Source organism: Myotis nattereri, assembly GCF_964212035.1.
Source record: "Myotis nattereri genome assembly, chromosome: 14".
Lineage (NCBI taxonomy): Eukaryota > Metazoa > Chordata > Mammalia > Chiroptera > Vespertilionidae > Myotis > Myotis nattereri.
This window is the reverse complement of record NC_138089.1, coordinates 53719047-53733225: the sequence shown is the minus strand read 5'-3', so window position 1 is coordinate 53733225 and position 14179 is coordinate 53719047. Positions and strand designations below refer to the sequence as shown.

Here is a 14179-nt window from a genome sequence, read left to right as displayed (position 1 = left end):
ACCACATGATCCATACCATCCTCTCATTCTCCCCCTCTCTCTATCTTCTCTCCTCTCTCTCCTTCTCCCTCCGTCTCTTCTGCTTCCCTGCCTTCCTCTCTCCTTCTTCCTCTCTCCCTTCCCCCCAGGATGCCTGGCTCCTCCTCATTCCCCTTACTTCCTCTTCTTGGAAGCTGCTCCATGGCCCTGTAATGACCCATTCAGCTCTCTGAAGCACTGAGCAGGTGGTGCCCCCAGCACCAGGTTTCCTTACGTGCTAGGGAAGATAGCATTACTGGTCCCAATTCTCCATCCCTTCTATTCTTGTGCCCTTGGCTGTGTGCCTCTTCAGTTCCTCTCACTAAAGGCTCAGAGCATACTTTCCTGTCCCATGACTTTGAGTTTGGCCATGGACTCATGGTGACCAATAGGGTGAGGTTGAGGTAAGGATGCACAGTTCTGAGCCCAGGTCTCAAGAGGTGTGGAATGTTTCTGCTTGCCCTCCAGCACCGTTGCCATGTCAGGAGAAGAATAAGCCCAGGCCAGCCCACTGGTCCCTACAGGACAATGAAAGACACATGACACAGAGCTGGCCTGGGTCACCTATGTCTGGCTGAGGTCAACCCCCCTGTCTGCTGAACCGCAGATGCATGAGCAAGTCAGCCAAGATCCAGCTGAATCCAGCCAACCCTCAGCTGACCTGCAGAACCTTGAGAATAAGTGACTGCTGTTTCAAACCACTGAGTTTTGAGGTGGTTTGTTATGCAGCATATTCGGTGGCTACCGCTAGCTGATACATTATTGATGACTGGACCCGCAGAGCAGAACTGGTTCAGACCAACACTTTGAAGAGGCAAAGTTGTGGAAGTGGAGGCAGCTTTAGGCATAAGGTACCTTACTGATCACCAGTCTTGGGTTTTACATGGTAATATATGAAAAACACAATTCAATAGAGATTTGATCATTCATTACTGGGCAGCAAGAACATCCAGACTTTCCTAATATTTTACCTTGGAACAAGTGAGCCTTCCCCCACCACAGGAAGTTCTCTATAATCCAAACTAAATGTCCAACATTTACAGTCTGCCTCAAAACAAAACAAGTCCCTATATTTTGTTTCCTGTTACTTTTTCCCTAAAACACTTTTTGGAAGACCTATTTAAAACTAAACGTAATGACCTGATAAGTTATGAAAGCTTCTTTAGATTTGGTTTCTTTAATAATCAGAGGAGGTCCTTCTTAATAATGTTAAAAATTTCCAAGACCCGCGTTATCAGGTTGAAGTAATTGTCTAAGTTTGGCAAAGCATGTGGTACTTTAATCTATCACTCTTGTCGTAGGTCAAAGTAATGCTAATTAATATTTAAGCGGTTCAGGGGAGTATTTGTGTGTGTGTGTGTGTGTGTGTGTGTGTTGGGGGATTACATCACCTTTCGCCCAATAAATGCAAACAAAAGGCAAAGAATCTCAGTATTTCTTTCCTTTGATGAATAATACATTTATCATCATAACTGTCCTAGTGCATTCACTGGTTCATGAGGGGATATTTCATTCCACCCACACTTAACTCTCACAGATTCAAATAAAGGACACGGTACGGCATTGCAGAGAACAACTATCAAAGCGGAGGATGATTTTTGAGAAATGGTCATAAATCATATGGAAGGGCTTTCTGGCCCCAAGGCTAAAGCAATCTTTCAGAAGGAACTGTCTGGAAAGGAAACCATTCTCTGAAGTGTGGCTAAGGGATTCAAGGCCAGCGCCTTCATCCTCGGAGAAGTCAGAAATGCAGGGTTGGCGAAGAGGAAGCTGGAGGCTGTGTGCGGTTCACCTCTAGCCTGGGGGACTCGGGGACTGTGGGAGGAAACCCTGAAACAACAGAGACTGGCTGCTCACTTGGACCAGGACAGCCTGCCCCCCTCCTGCCACAGAACCACTGATTGTTGTTAAAGCAGACGCCACTGCCAAGTGAGGGGAGGCGGGTAGGAAAAAGAACCTTTATATAATGATCGGTCCAATCACAGGAGTTGTCCCAAACAGTTAAATATTGGCAACTTCATATGGTTCAACTTAATACAGCAAGTAAACAGAAAATATCTGCCCCCCCCATCCACACACACACACACAAACACGAGTACTCACAGAAATTAGAAATACAGGCTAAATTGTGAGATATGTGGAATTGCAAACAAAAACCAAACTCCTCCTCCTCCCTCCCCAAATAATAGCTGTTGTTAAAACTATTGTATAACATACATTTTTTTTTAAACCACAAAATAGCATTACAACCCACCACTTCTATTTATCCTCTTTGATGGGGCGGAAATCTGCACATTGAGGCTTTGGGCCTGGAGTCAAGACAAAGGAACTTTCCAGAACAATGTTGCGAAAGGAGCACTGACTTACCTGGACAGCAACAATTGACCCTGAAGCTGCAGGTCAGCGGCACAGTCCTCCGAACGGCAATTCCTTTCGAAAACGGTCTGTGAGAGACACACAGGAGGGTTGGAACAGGAGTTAGTGGCAAGTAAGTGAGTAACAGCCCCATACCTTCTCCCCGACCAGCCGAAATTCTGCCGTGAGCCTTTCAAGCCCTCGACGCCCCGGAAGCCAGCTCCCAGCTCGGGGAGGGCTCCTTCTCAGGCTCCAGGGAAACCCACATCAGCGTGGTCTGGCCTGCTGAGGGTATTCCTTCCTGGACTCCTCTTCAGTCTGTTCGAGGGCTTCTTTGAGTAGTTTGCTCAACAAGGGTACAAGGTAGAGTCCTTCCCACCTTTGAGAATCTCTCTACGGCCCTCAGGTGTGAGTGAATAACAGCTGAGTCAGGAATCCTCAGATGATTGTCTGCTCATTCCCCTCTGTTTACCATGTTGGGGAGCCAGCAAATCTCTATTTGAGACCGTCCCTGGGGGCAGACCCTGACTCTACAGGGCTGCCATGACTTAATCCACACCATCCACAATCCAATGCGGACTCGACACCTTTTAGTTGAAGAACATAAGGCATTTAGGTCCTAACGTTATCTGGCCACGTGACTTAAAGAGCTTCGATAAAAGAGGTGAGGCGCTCTGTGCGGAGCTACCACACAGGTATGCAGAGGTTAAAACTCTGCTCTGCTTCCTGGGCTGGGCCTCGCGCTCCCTCTCAGAATCTTTCTTCCCCTCCAACTGAGCCAACATCTGGAAGACACATGGAGGAAGGTCATTAAATTATCTTAAACAAAAGTATTAATCAGGAGAAGGAGAATAAGCAAGGCTCACTCTCCCACAATTTTTCTCAGGCTCCCGGACAATCTTCCCAGTATTTTCCTTGCATTTTAATTTCAACCAAAGAATCGCCTGGTTAAAACGAAAATAATGACACCCCCTCCCCCTTCGCCCCCCCGAATCCCTCCCTATTGAGTCCTGCTCTCCAGGGTCAACCAGTATTATCCATGTCCACTTTGTGTTTCATTTGGTGATTATGTCCTTATCTCTAAAAAAAATATGCGGGTGCTACCACTTCTTGATTGATCAGATTTGGACATTATCGGAGAGAATTCCTGCCAGGACAGACAAGTTATCTCACTTCCGCAATGGACCCTCCCACCCACCCTTCCTAATTTTAACAGGCAAATCATTACCCTTAGCGACTCCACTGCAGTGATTCTCAAGTATGACTGCAGCAGAATTACCTGCTCAGCTGGTTAAAACACAGGTTGCTGGGACACACCCATGAACATCTAATCCAATGGGTCTGGGGTGGGGCCCGAGAACGTTCATTTCTCAGAAGATCCCAAGTGCCCACTTTGAGCAGCACTGCTCTGCTGGTGGCCTCTGCAGTTTTAAGGAATAAACAACTATCTCTTGTTTCACCAAGTTTTACAATACCTCTTGGCTCACCAATGTAGAACATTAAGATATTGAGAGAACTTCTGTAATTCTAATTTTACCTCTATACAGTCAAATTTAATGACATTTACACTCCATCCTATAACCACTGTCTTCTAATCCTTCTACTACATTTTCGGCTCTGCAACCATATTATTCATTTTCAAGAACGCTTTCCTTATTCTCTGGGTAGAATATATTCTTAAATCTCTTTATGTGTATTACATAGCGTTTAGGTTGGTTTTAAATTTTGTATAATCACTTCTATTCCCTAAATAGTTTCTTTCCTTCTAATCAGTTATTCTGCAGGTTTATTTCTTTCCTATAACATTTCTCCCCAATCTCAGGTTTCCTTGGTTGTTCATTCATATTTAAGAACAGGTAACAGGGCGGGTTGGAAACTGAGGGAGTGTTTGGGCGGATGGTGGGAGCGGAAGCTAGCACATGCCTTTGGAGAAATGCCAGAAGTAAGGCTGATCCTCTGGGAAACCACACTATCTCGCAAGCAGTTTATTCAATTCTGGTTTTGTTTTTTTATTAAAGCCTCACCTGAGGACATGCTTAGAGAGAGGAAGGGAGAAGGAGAGAGAGGAAAGCGGGGGAGGGGGGTGGTAATTGGGAAAGATTGATCAATTGCCTTCCGTATCCTCCCCAACCGGGGATCAAACTGGCAACCTTTTAGTGCATGGGACGACGCTCAACCAACTGAGCCACTCCGGATTCAGTTCTTTAGAAAAGAAAATGCCTGGTTGTTGCTATTCTGCATGTGGGGGCAAGGGGAGGGGTGGAAAGTCAACCCTTCCACATACCAACCTTCACTCAACAGCCCTTCCCTGCTTTCAGCCCCATCCTACTGGCCTGGCCGTGGCTGTAGCCTCGCTGGGTGCACAGGTGGGTCGACAGGCACCCAGCCTCTGTGTGTGGTGCAAGGTTCACCCACCGACACGCTCCCATCTTATTTACTCACTAAAAAAAATGACAGACTTCCTCACTGACTGATGCCCCTCCCCCTGCAGTATTCCTTCACCTCCCTGTTCGGATTCACTCATTCATACTCATCCCAATGGGTCTCAGAAAGCACAGACATAAATACCTATGCTTGGCCGACCATCTCGCACCAGAAGTGCCCAAAAATACCATTTTCATACTGATCTGTCTCTGTCCCCGGCTTTGACGAGGATGCTTAACTCCAAAGATGCCGGGAGGGGCTGTGAGATGCTCTTCCCTGAAGACCTGCTCCGAGCCACTGAGGGATCTGGCCAATGAGAGCTGGGTTCCCCGGGGGAAGGTAAGCCCAGGGGAGCAAGATGCTGGACAGAGTAGATGGCACCTCACTGGGGTCATTTCAGAGATATAACAAGCACCCTGTACCCTGGAATGATTGCCCTGAGTTTGGACCACTCCTGTAACACAGGTTTATTAGGCCAGCGGGATTCCACCTCTGAGAGCAGAGTAATACAAGGACTAGGGACTAGTTACCTAGAAATTAACTCTGACTTCCTGTTGGGAGGTGACACCAAGCTCTACACCTTGGTCAAGGTGAAGTCATCAGCTTCCTGCCCCGCCTCTTTATCTTGTTTTCCTCTCCTCTTCTCCTCGCCTTCTTCATGCCTCTCCTTCACCCCAACTCTCCAACTCTGCCCCACCCCCTCCTAAGCCCCAGTGTCCTCCTGGTCTCTCCCCTCCATCTCCCAGAACCTGCCCCAAGTATCAGTGACCAGCAGGAGATACCGGCCACCTCCAGGGCACTTGTGTTTTGAAAGAGGTTCATGTTTGAATTCAAAACAAGCATTCAAAAGGGCGGTGTCGCCAACAGGCTGTGGGTGTACGGGTGGTGGGCACTGCGAGCCCTGCCCAGTTCCCTTCCCAGCTGCTGCCCCCCAAAGCCCCAGCGGATGGGAGTGTGGGCAGCAAGTGGCGCCCATCTGCATGCTTCTCCAGAGCCCTGTCCTCAGCTGAGGGGGCCTCCTTCACGGAGGGTTCCACTCCGCCACCACCCCCATTGGCGGCCAGCCAGTGGCTGACTAACAGCCGAGGGCCAGCCCCTTGCCTCAAGCAGAGGACAGCTTCGGTGTAATGTATGCTCCAGAGTTTCCCACCTCGGGCCAAGGCTAGACTTGAGCTGAAGCCACATCCTCGCTCAGTCCCTTCCCCTTCCCTCATTCCCTCACAGTTCCTCCCATAGCCTCACTAGACCAGATGCTCCCCAATCCGTCTTGGGCTCTGTTTCCAGGGAACCCAACCCAAGACCACATGGGAGAGACATTGGGAGGAAAAGAGGATGCCTTTAAAAAAAAGTCACCACTTAACTGAACACCCGGCCGGACATCTCGAACCCCAAACACCTCTCTGTGGTTCTGTGTACAACTCTAATATGCAGAGTGTGGCCCAATGGTCTGCGTGCTTTCCCACCAAGCTCAGCGCAGCCAGAAGAACCGTGGAGGGTGGGCCGGCGGGTGGTTCCACAGCTTGGCCCCCACCCGGTGCAGGAGTCTGGTTGAGCCCCAAAGGCAGTTTTGTCTGACGTTCCCCAGGCCCTGGGCCAGAGGCAACGTTGGGTGTTAAAGGAAGATTTAAAACAAGCTGGCATCACAGAGTCCTTGCATGCTTCCTGCTCAGTAGTCAGCCCTGCACATCTCAGATGGCTCAGGGCAGGCCGGCCAGTGCTGCTGCGTGCAGTGAGCTCGCAGGCTCATCGGGCCTCGTGTGGCCACATCACTCAGAAGCTCCTCCACCCAACGGCACATCGTGGAATCCGATGAGCGTCGCACGGGGCGGGTGGCCCCCCTGCACTCAGGGGCGCTGGCTCCCAGAGACACCTGGGTCGGGCATTTTTAATCCAACCACCAATTCTAGCAAGACGAGGTTCTCCCTTCTCCACCCAACTCGCTCCCCCACCAGTAAAACACGAATTGAGCCCCTATGTGCCTATCTGAGCTCTGGAAACAGTCTAGTTCAGGGGCCAGGGGGTCAGCTCATGACCTCTAAGGGATTATAGTTTCCTAACTGCCTGAGAACAGCCTCAATGCGTTCCAACCACGCGGTTGTGAGAAGCAACACCCCAAATCACAAATTTCATCTGTTTGCCGATGAGGAAAGGGAGGCCCAGAGAGGGGGGTGTGCCTTGGCCTCCATCCTGTCACCCAGGCAGCCAGGGGGACATAGACCTGTCACATAGACCTGCCCCCTGGGCTCCCGGTTGTGGGCTTTGAGGTTCTGACCTGGTTCTTCTGGGCGATCTTCTGTCCCTTCTTCCAGCGCAGCACGGGTGTCAGAGCCGGCAGCTCCCGCTCCTCCTCTCCGCTCACATGCGGCCCCAGGCTGTAGGCGGCTTCGAACACGATGGGGCTGATGACGTCCTGCACCCTCCGCTGCAACAATAAACACAACACACCCGTGAGCGGCGAAGCCGGCTGGCATGTGCGGAGCGTTTCACGGTTTACAAAGGCCTTCCTCGTGGCCTGCCCCTTGGGACCCTCACCACCGCCGCTGTGAGGTGGGATTTCACTGTCTTCACATTTGTGATGGGGTCACTGCGGCCCAGAACAATGAAGGTCTTGTCCAGGGTCTCTCTGCTAATGAGCGGGGGCCCCTCCACTCTACCGTGCATGGCGCGCAGTCACCGTCTCCTGAGCATATGGAAGGCATTACCTTACTCATCTTCCAAACATCCCTGGAGCTGGCAGCATGGGCGGGCGGGGAGCATCTGCCCGCGCCCTGCAGCGCTCGCCCCTCGCGTCCCTGCTGTCTGGCTGATCAAAGCGCCTCTGAGTCGAGATAAATACGGATTCTCCCCAGAGCTAGTCCTCAATGGAGCTGGAAGAAAAGCCTGACTTCGGGCCTTGTGTTCTTTCCCTGGGAGCCCAAGGACTTTAGGAGCCAAGGGAATGCGAGGTTGATAGTCACGTAAGGAAAGCAGAGGCAGGGAAGAGAGGAAAGCAGACATACAGTGGACACCTATGAGAGGCCAAGCACGGTGCTGGGTATTCTAGAATGATGAGCGACACGCCCAAACCCTGTGAGCTAGGGCTCATTATCCTCCGTCTATACTAATAAAAGGGTAATATGCTAATTAGACCAGACATCTTCTGGATGTCCTTCCAGACAAAGCCACGGTGGCGGGGCTGAGGCAGAGGCAGTTAGGGGCGATCAGACCAGCAGGGGAGCAGTTAGGGGCATCAGGCAGGCAGGCAGGCAGGTGAGCAGTTAGGAATCAGCGGTCCTGGATTGTGAGAGGGATGTCTGACTGCCGGTTTAGGCCCGACCTAAACTGGCAGTCAGACATCCCCTGACGGGTCCCGGATTGGAGAGAGTACAGGCTGGGCTGAGGGACACCCCCCCCCCCATGCAGAAATTTTGTACACTAGGCCGTTAGTGGTACAATAAAAGGGAAATAAAGGTGCAAGGCTAGGTGCCCAGGGCCCAAGGCTAACAGGGGTTTTGAATCACAGCTGTTGAACCCTGGAGTTCCTGGCCTTTCTGTACAAGGTGTCCCTGTCTCCCACGGACTGAGTGCCCCCAGGCTCCCAAGTTAGAGTCCAAGGAGGAGGAAAGGGTAGGAGTCCTACTTTCTGGGCCAGGATGCTCTGTGGGAGGCAGGTGTCCAGGTTGAGAGCAGAGCAAGTCTGAGCAGGGCACCAAGAAGCCGAGTCCCCATTGCTCGCCACTCACGGGAGAGACAGGGGGTGGGGAGTGGCCCACTCAGGGTGTGAGAGGAGACCTGAGCTAGTAGGTGGGGAAATCGGACTGATTCTTAAAACCTGAGGCTGAACAACTTGCCCTAGCTGGTGTTGCTCAGTGGTTAGAGTGTCGCCCACCCACCAAAGTGTTGCAGGTTTGATTCCCGGGCAAGGGTATGTACCTGGGTTGCAGGTTCGACCCCCACCTTGGTCGGGGTGTGTGTGGGAGGCAAGCAATCCATGTGTCTCTCTCACATCCATGTTTCTCTCTATGCCCCTCCCTCCCTTCCACTCTCAAAAAAAATCAATGGGAAAAATATCCTCGGGTGAGAATTAGCAACAAAAACAAAAAAACACAACTTTCCTTGAAGTCCACAGAATATTATTTTAAAACGAGAGGCCCGGTGCATGAAATTCATGCATGGGGGTGGTGGGGTCCCTCAGCCCAGCCTGCACCCTCTCACAATCTGGGACCCCTCAAGGGATGTCTGACTGCTAGTTTAGGGGGATCGGGCCTAAACTGGCAGTTGGATAGCCCTCTTACAATCTGGGACTGCTTCGCCCAGGCCGGCTGCCGGCACCCAGGACCCTGGGCAGCTTCACTCAGGCCCTGGCTTTGTCAGGAAGGACGTTCGGAATGATGTCTGGTCTAATTAGCATATTACCCTTTTATTAGTATGGATGGTCCAACCACTCTAGTTTCTAACATTACCCTAATGTTTCTAATGTGCCGCCACTCCAGCCACTCCAGCCACGCCTGCCGTGAGGGAGACTCCAGGCAGGGCTGGCTCATTTGGAATGAGTTCTGACATCCGGGGCTGGGGGGGCTGTGCCCTGGCTCTGATCTCACGAACCTGTTTTAACTAAGAGTCTGAAAAACAGCTTCTTATTACACGTCCCAGTAGCTCTGGCAGAAGGGATGCAAACCGCACGGGGCCCTGGGCGGAGGCGAAGTGGGGGCAGCAATTAGAAACAAGCCAACACCCCATAGGACAGCCCACCTCCCAGCTACCAAGGAAAAGCAGCGGCCACAGTTCGTGGTTTCCTCCTCATTTCGGGACGGGCAGCTTCCCCGGGCTCGGCACTGCAATTAAGCGGGGGAACTCCCGAGGGGAGAGAAGGAGCTTGGGGTTCTGGCACAGAGTGTAATTGCTGAAGTTTTACTGCTGGGGGGAAAAAAAATCACCACTACAAACTGAAGCTTCTAACGTCGAATACAACTTCTCCCGGCAGGCTGAGAGGCCAGGGAGCTCCTGGTTCGCAAACTGAAGGGCCCGGCCGGAGAACTCGCGGCTGGCGGCTGGGTCTGCGGCGGCCGAGGTTGTACAGGGAGCTTCACATATGTTCCTCGTGAGGTTTACTGGGTGCTCACTTTGTGCCAGGCAGCGGGCGGGGCCCGAGGGACACAGAGATGGAGGGCTTTCGGGAGAAACAGGCGAGCAGTGACAATCCAGCGCCACATGCACAAGGGCAGGGCGGCTTTGGGGACACAAAGGAGGGACACCTGCTCTGGATGGAGGGTTGGCAGGCTTCCCAGGGGAGGTGTCCCGGGCTCGGTTATGTGACAGGAGGCTATTAGAGAGCAGACGGGAGGTATAGAAGGGCCTCGCAGGGTAGAAGTGGCCTGGGGTGTCCAGGAGATTGCATGTGGTCCCCAAAGGGGGGAACGTTGGGCTTGTGGGCAGGAGTGAGGGGAGAGGAGGCTGAAGCAGAGACCAGATCTCAGGGGATGTATAGGCTGGAGTCACCTGGCTGAAGGCAACCCAGGTGAAGTTCCTCTGGAGGGTCAACCACCTCTCACCCCCGCCCCCCTCCAATACACACACCTGTCATCCTGGGCCCTCACCTGAGTGCTGTGGTGTCCTGGCCGCTGCTGCCACCCACCCCTCTTGCAGACCAGGGAACCTTGACGGGTGGGTACGAGCAGCATCAAATCACAAGGCCCCGCCACCTGGCCACAGGGAGCTCCGCACGGCTATTGGAGGGAAACGCCCAGGAGGACGAGAGGCCAGGCCTCACTCCGCAACCCTGACTAAGCAGCACCCGAGCGCCCTGGGCCCCGACCAGCCCCGTGATCGAGAACCTGCCTCCCAGCCACTCTTCTCCAAGAAACGAAGGGTTTTCACCTTCCTGAGCTAACTGAGCAGCTACAGTGGGCACGAGATGCAAACAGGAAGGGGCTGACCTCACTTTAAGTGGGCAAGTCACACAGAAGGCCAGCAAGTAAGCCACTGGCATGAAGCCAGATTGTTGGTTTGGAGAAACACACACACACACACACACACACACACACACACACAAACCCACCTCTAAGTGTTGGTTTGGTTCGTTTTTTTAAAGAGGCCTCAGTATTTTTTCGTTTTCCAAACGTGATTTGTGTGTGTGTGTGTGTGTGTGTGTGTGTGTGTGTCCCTTCCACCCTGTATCATTGCTCACTATTTCTCTGCTCTCCACACCCACCTCTGTTTCTCCTACGATCACCTTGCTGGCACGCCTAAAAATGAGACATCTTCAGAAGTGACATGCCTTTTCCTTTCTCTCTATGGCCAGCGTGATTAGAATGGCGGTTAAAATGTCACGGACGCATTTTAAAATGCCCATAAGTTTGAAGATTTGTTAAGAGCAAACGGAGGAGTCTGCATTTCTGGTACTGAAAAAACAACACTGAAGACAGACGCTCCCAGAAGGACCAGGAAAGCTGGCGTGCCCCCGATGTAACATACAGACGATGTACCATAGAACTGCACACTTGAAACCTATATAATGGTACTAACCAGTAAACTTAATTACAGAAATTAAAAAGTCTCGGAAGCTGGGCTCCATCTTAGCATCGAAGAATACCTTTATTGTGAGAATGTTTCCCACCTGGAACCCCTGCCCGAACCCCTGCCATTCCATCGTGAGCAACGTGGGAAGTGAGGAAATGCGGGGCTCGCGTGGGCGAGCCAGTTCCCTGGTGGTAACTGGCTGCGGGGCCAGACCTCAGCCCTGCCTTGCGCTCATGTGTCTTGTGGACAATTCTGAGCATCCTCTTGTCTGAAGAGGGGTGGGTGGCAGCAGCGGCCAGGACACCACAGAACACAGCACTCAGGTGAGGGCCCAGGATGACAGGTGTGTGTATGGGGGGGGGGAGATGGTTGACCCTCCAGAGGACCTTTACCTGGGTTGCCTTCAGCCAGGCATCATGTTAGGCAGAGGGAAGCAAAGAGAAGGGAGAGGTGCAGGCAGGAGGGTGTGAGCAAGAAGATGCAGAGGTGCCCATTCAAGAACGGAGGGACCTTGATGACAGGGAATTGCTTCTGACCCAGACGGGGCTAGGAGTGGAGTGTCAAGTCCCTGGATAGCAGGTGGCCCTGGGAGAACAACTAGAAGTTCCGCAGGCTGATGTGGGGGGGCTGGAATGAGGGCCGAGGTGAACAGACAACTGTTTGTCTGAGGCCTGGGCGCAACAGACAAGGTGGAGATGAGGGACTTTGACACCAGACAGTCCTAGGTCTGACGCATCCCAGATGCATCGCTTAGAAACCATGTGACATTGGTCACTTAACCTCTTGGAACCTGCTTTCTCAGATTGGAGATGGGTGGACAGAACCAAGCTGTGTGACTGTTGTGAAGATGAGAGATGACAGATGTCAAGCACCTTGGAGAGCTCCCATACACAGGAAAGTTAGCTGCATCATCCTCATCATTGCCATCATCATCATCACCCCCCCCCCACACACACACACACCTGACAAGGGTCTGTGGGGCAAGATCATAGGGTGAGGGGCAGGGCAGGAAGGCAGGCTGGCACCAGGGCACGGGACCTCAGAAACCAGGTGAAGGTCCTGATTCACTCAGTGGGCAATTGGGGCTGTCATGAACTTTTAAAGTCAGCTTTGGACTAAGAACCCCAGAGGTGACCTGAAGGACTCCCGGGGATGGGAAGGGAGAAGGACAGGGCCTTGATGGGGCTGGTGCACCGTCCCCCAGCTGCGCGTCAGTTGCCACCAGCTCCCAACTGCCTCTTCTACAGAAAACTGTCCTTGGTTAAATGGGAGCCACCCACTGGCTGTGACTGACTGGTGTGGGGTACAAATGGGTGCCCCTTGCCTGAAGTTGGGACAACCCTGCCATGCACTTCATGCCCCAGAGCTCCCTGTGGGCTCAGGCTGGGGCTGGCCCTGGCTAAGACGCCACCCTTGCTCAGCTCCTCCCTGCTTCTTGCGCCCCTCATTCCCGTCTCCTGAGAGCATCCCTCAATTAATCCTGTGCAAGTGAATCCCTGTCCCAAGCTCTGCATCCAGGGAACCTGACCTCACACAGTAACTAAGTGATACCAAAAACCGTCATAGCAGAAACCCACACTTACATATACATACACCATATACATAAAACGTGCACTTGGAGGTAGGGAGAGTCACCGTTGCTCAACATCTAACTAGAACCCGTTGGCATGCCCGAGGGACGCCCCGGTGGCCATCTGCAAAGCTTTCACGATAGAGATGACAACACTGAGAGCCGAAGAGGTGAAGACACTCCCCAAGGCCACAGAGCCAGCATCCCTCTCCCCTCTGCACCCCTGGACTCTATGAAGGCGTGAGCATGCAGCAGGGATCAGCGAGGAAAGCTCTAGCCAGGGAAGTCTTTGAACCAGGTGAGGAGGGATGCCTCCCACAGCCCTGGGGATCCCACCCTCCCCCTGGGAGAGATGCAAATGGCCTCAGAAGTGACCCTGTCAGGCCCCCAGGGGACGCTGGTCTGCAGGCAACTATCCCTGCTGCTCAGACTGATCTGCGTGACCAGCACCGAGTGCGTGGAGCACTGTGTAATGAGCTGCCCTTGTGCCCATCTCTACCACCAAACTGTGAGGTCACAGCGGCACCAGGGGCACAAATCAGACTCTCAGGGCAGCTTATTCCACATCAGCTTTGACCTCTATTTCTCAAGCTGTCGCTATCAGGAGATGCCCATCTGTAGCAGTCTCGGTGCCCTGCCCAGATACCCTTTACCAGCTGGGGCATCCCTCCCCTAGCTGCTCCAGGCATTGGCTTCTAACAGCTCACATCCTCCACCTTCTCGGGGGGCCTGCCCTTGGCTGATGGCAGCTGTCGCCTCCAGAGATGCCTGCCAGGTGATGCCCTGTGGTAGGCAGAAATCGTAGATGAGTCCCAATGGCCCATGCCTTTGTGTAATCCATCCCCTACCCGAGTGTGGGAGGGGCTGTACATATGACGGATGTCACTCCTGTGATTATGTTACATTATGTGGCAACACTGAAGGGATTTTGTAGATGTAAGTAAGGTCCCCCAATCAGTTGAACTTGACTTCATCAAAAGAGCCTAAAAGAAGACCCTAAGCCTCAGGTGAGACCCGGCTGACACCTGGATTGTAGCTTTCATGCTCTGAGCAGGGGACCTAGCTGGGCTGTGTCCAGACTCCTGGCCCACAGAAACTGTGAGGCAATAAATGTGTATTGCTTTAAGCTGCCAAATTTGCAATTTTTCACACAGCAGTAGAGAAAACGAATACATGCCCCGCTCCCCAGCTGGCCGATGCAGGGGTCCGACAGCCCGTCTCCGGGCCTCCGCGTGACTAAGCTCTGCGGGGCGTCAGCCCCAGAGCTCCCTCCTGGGACCAGGCTGAGGCTAGAGGGCTCCTGAGACCACATCC

General features: G+C 52.7%; 1 protein-coding gene across 1 annotated transcript in view; it reads right to left on the bottom strand.

Annotated features, from left to right (window-relative positions):
- ITGA9 (integrin subunit alpha 9) overlaps window positions 1–14179 on the bottom strand; it is a 249627-nt gene that overhangs the window by 119278 nt on the left and 116170 nt on the right. The window contains exons 14-15 of the mRNA XM_081105874.1: window positions 7070–7219; window positions 2386–2462 (exon numbers count right to left, since the gene is read on the bottom strand). Of these exons, the coding sequence (XP_080962000.1) occupies window positions 2386–2462; window positions 7070–7219 (227 nt within the window). The remainder of the gene's footprint in view (window positions 1–2385; window positions 2463–7069; window positions 7220–14179) is intronic.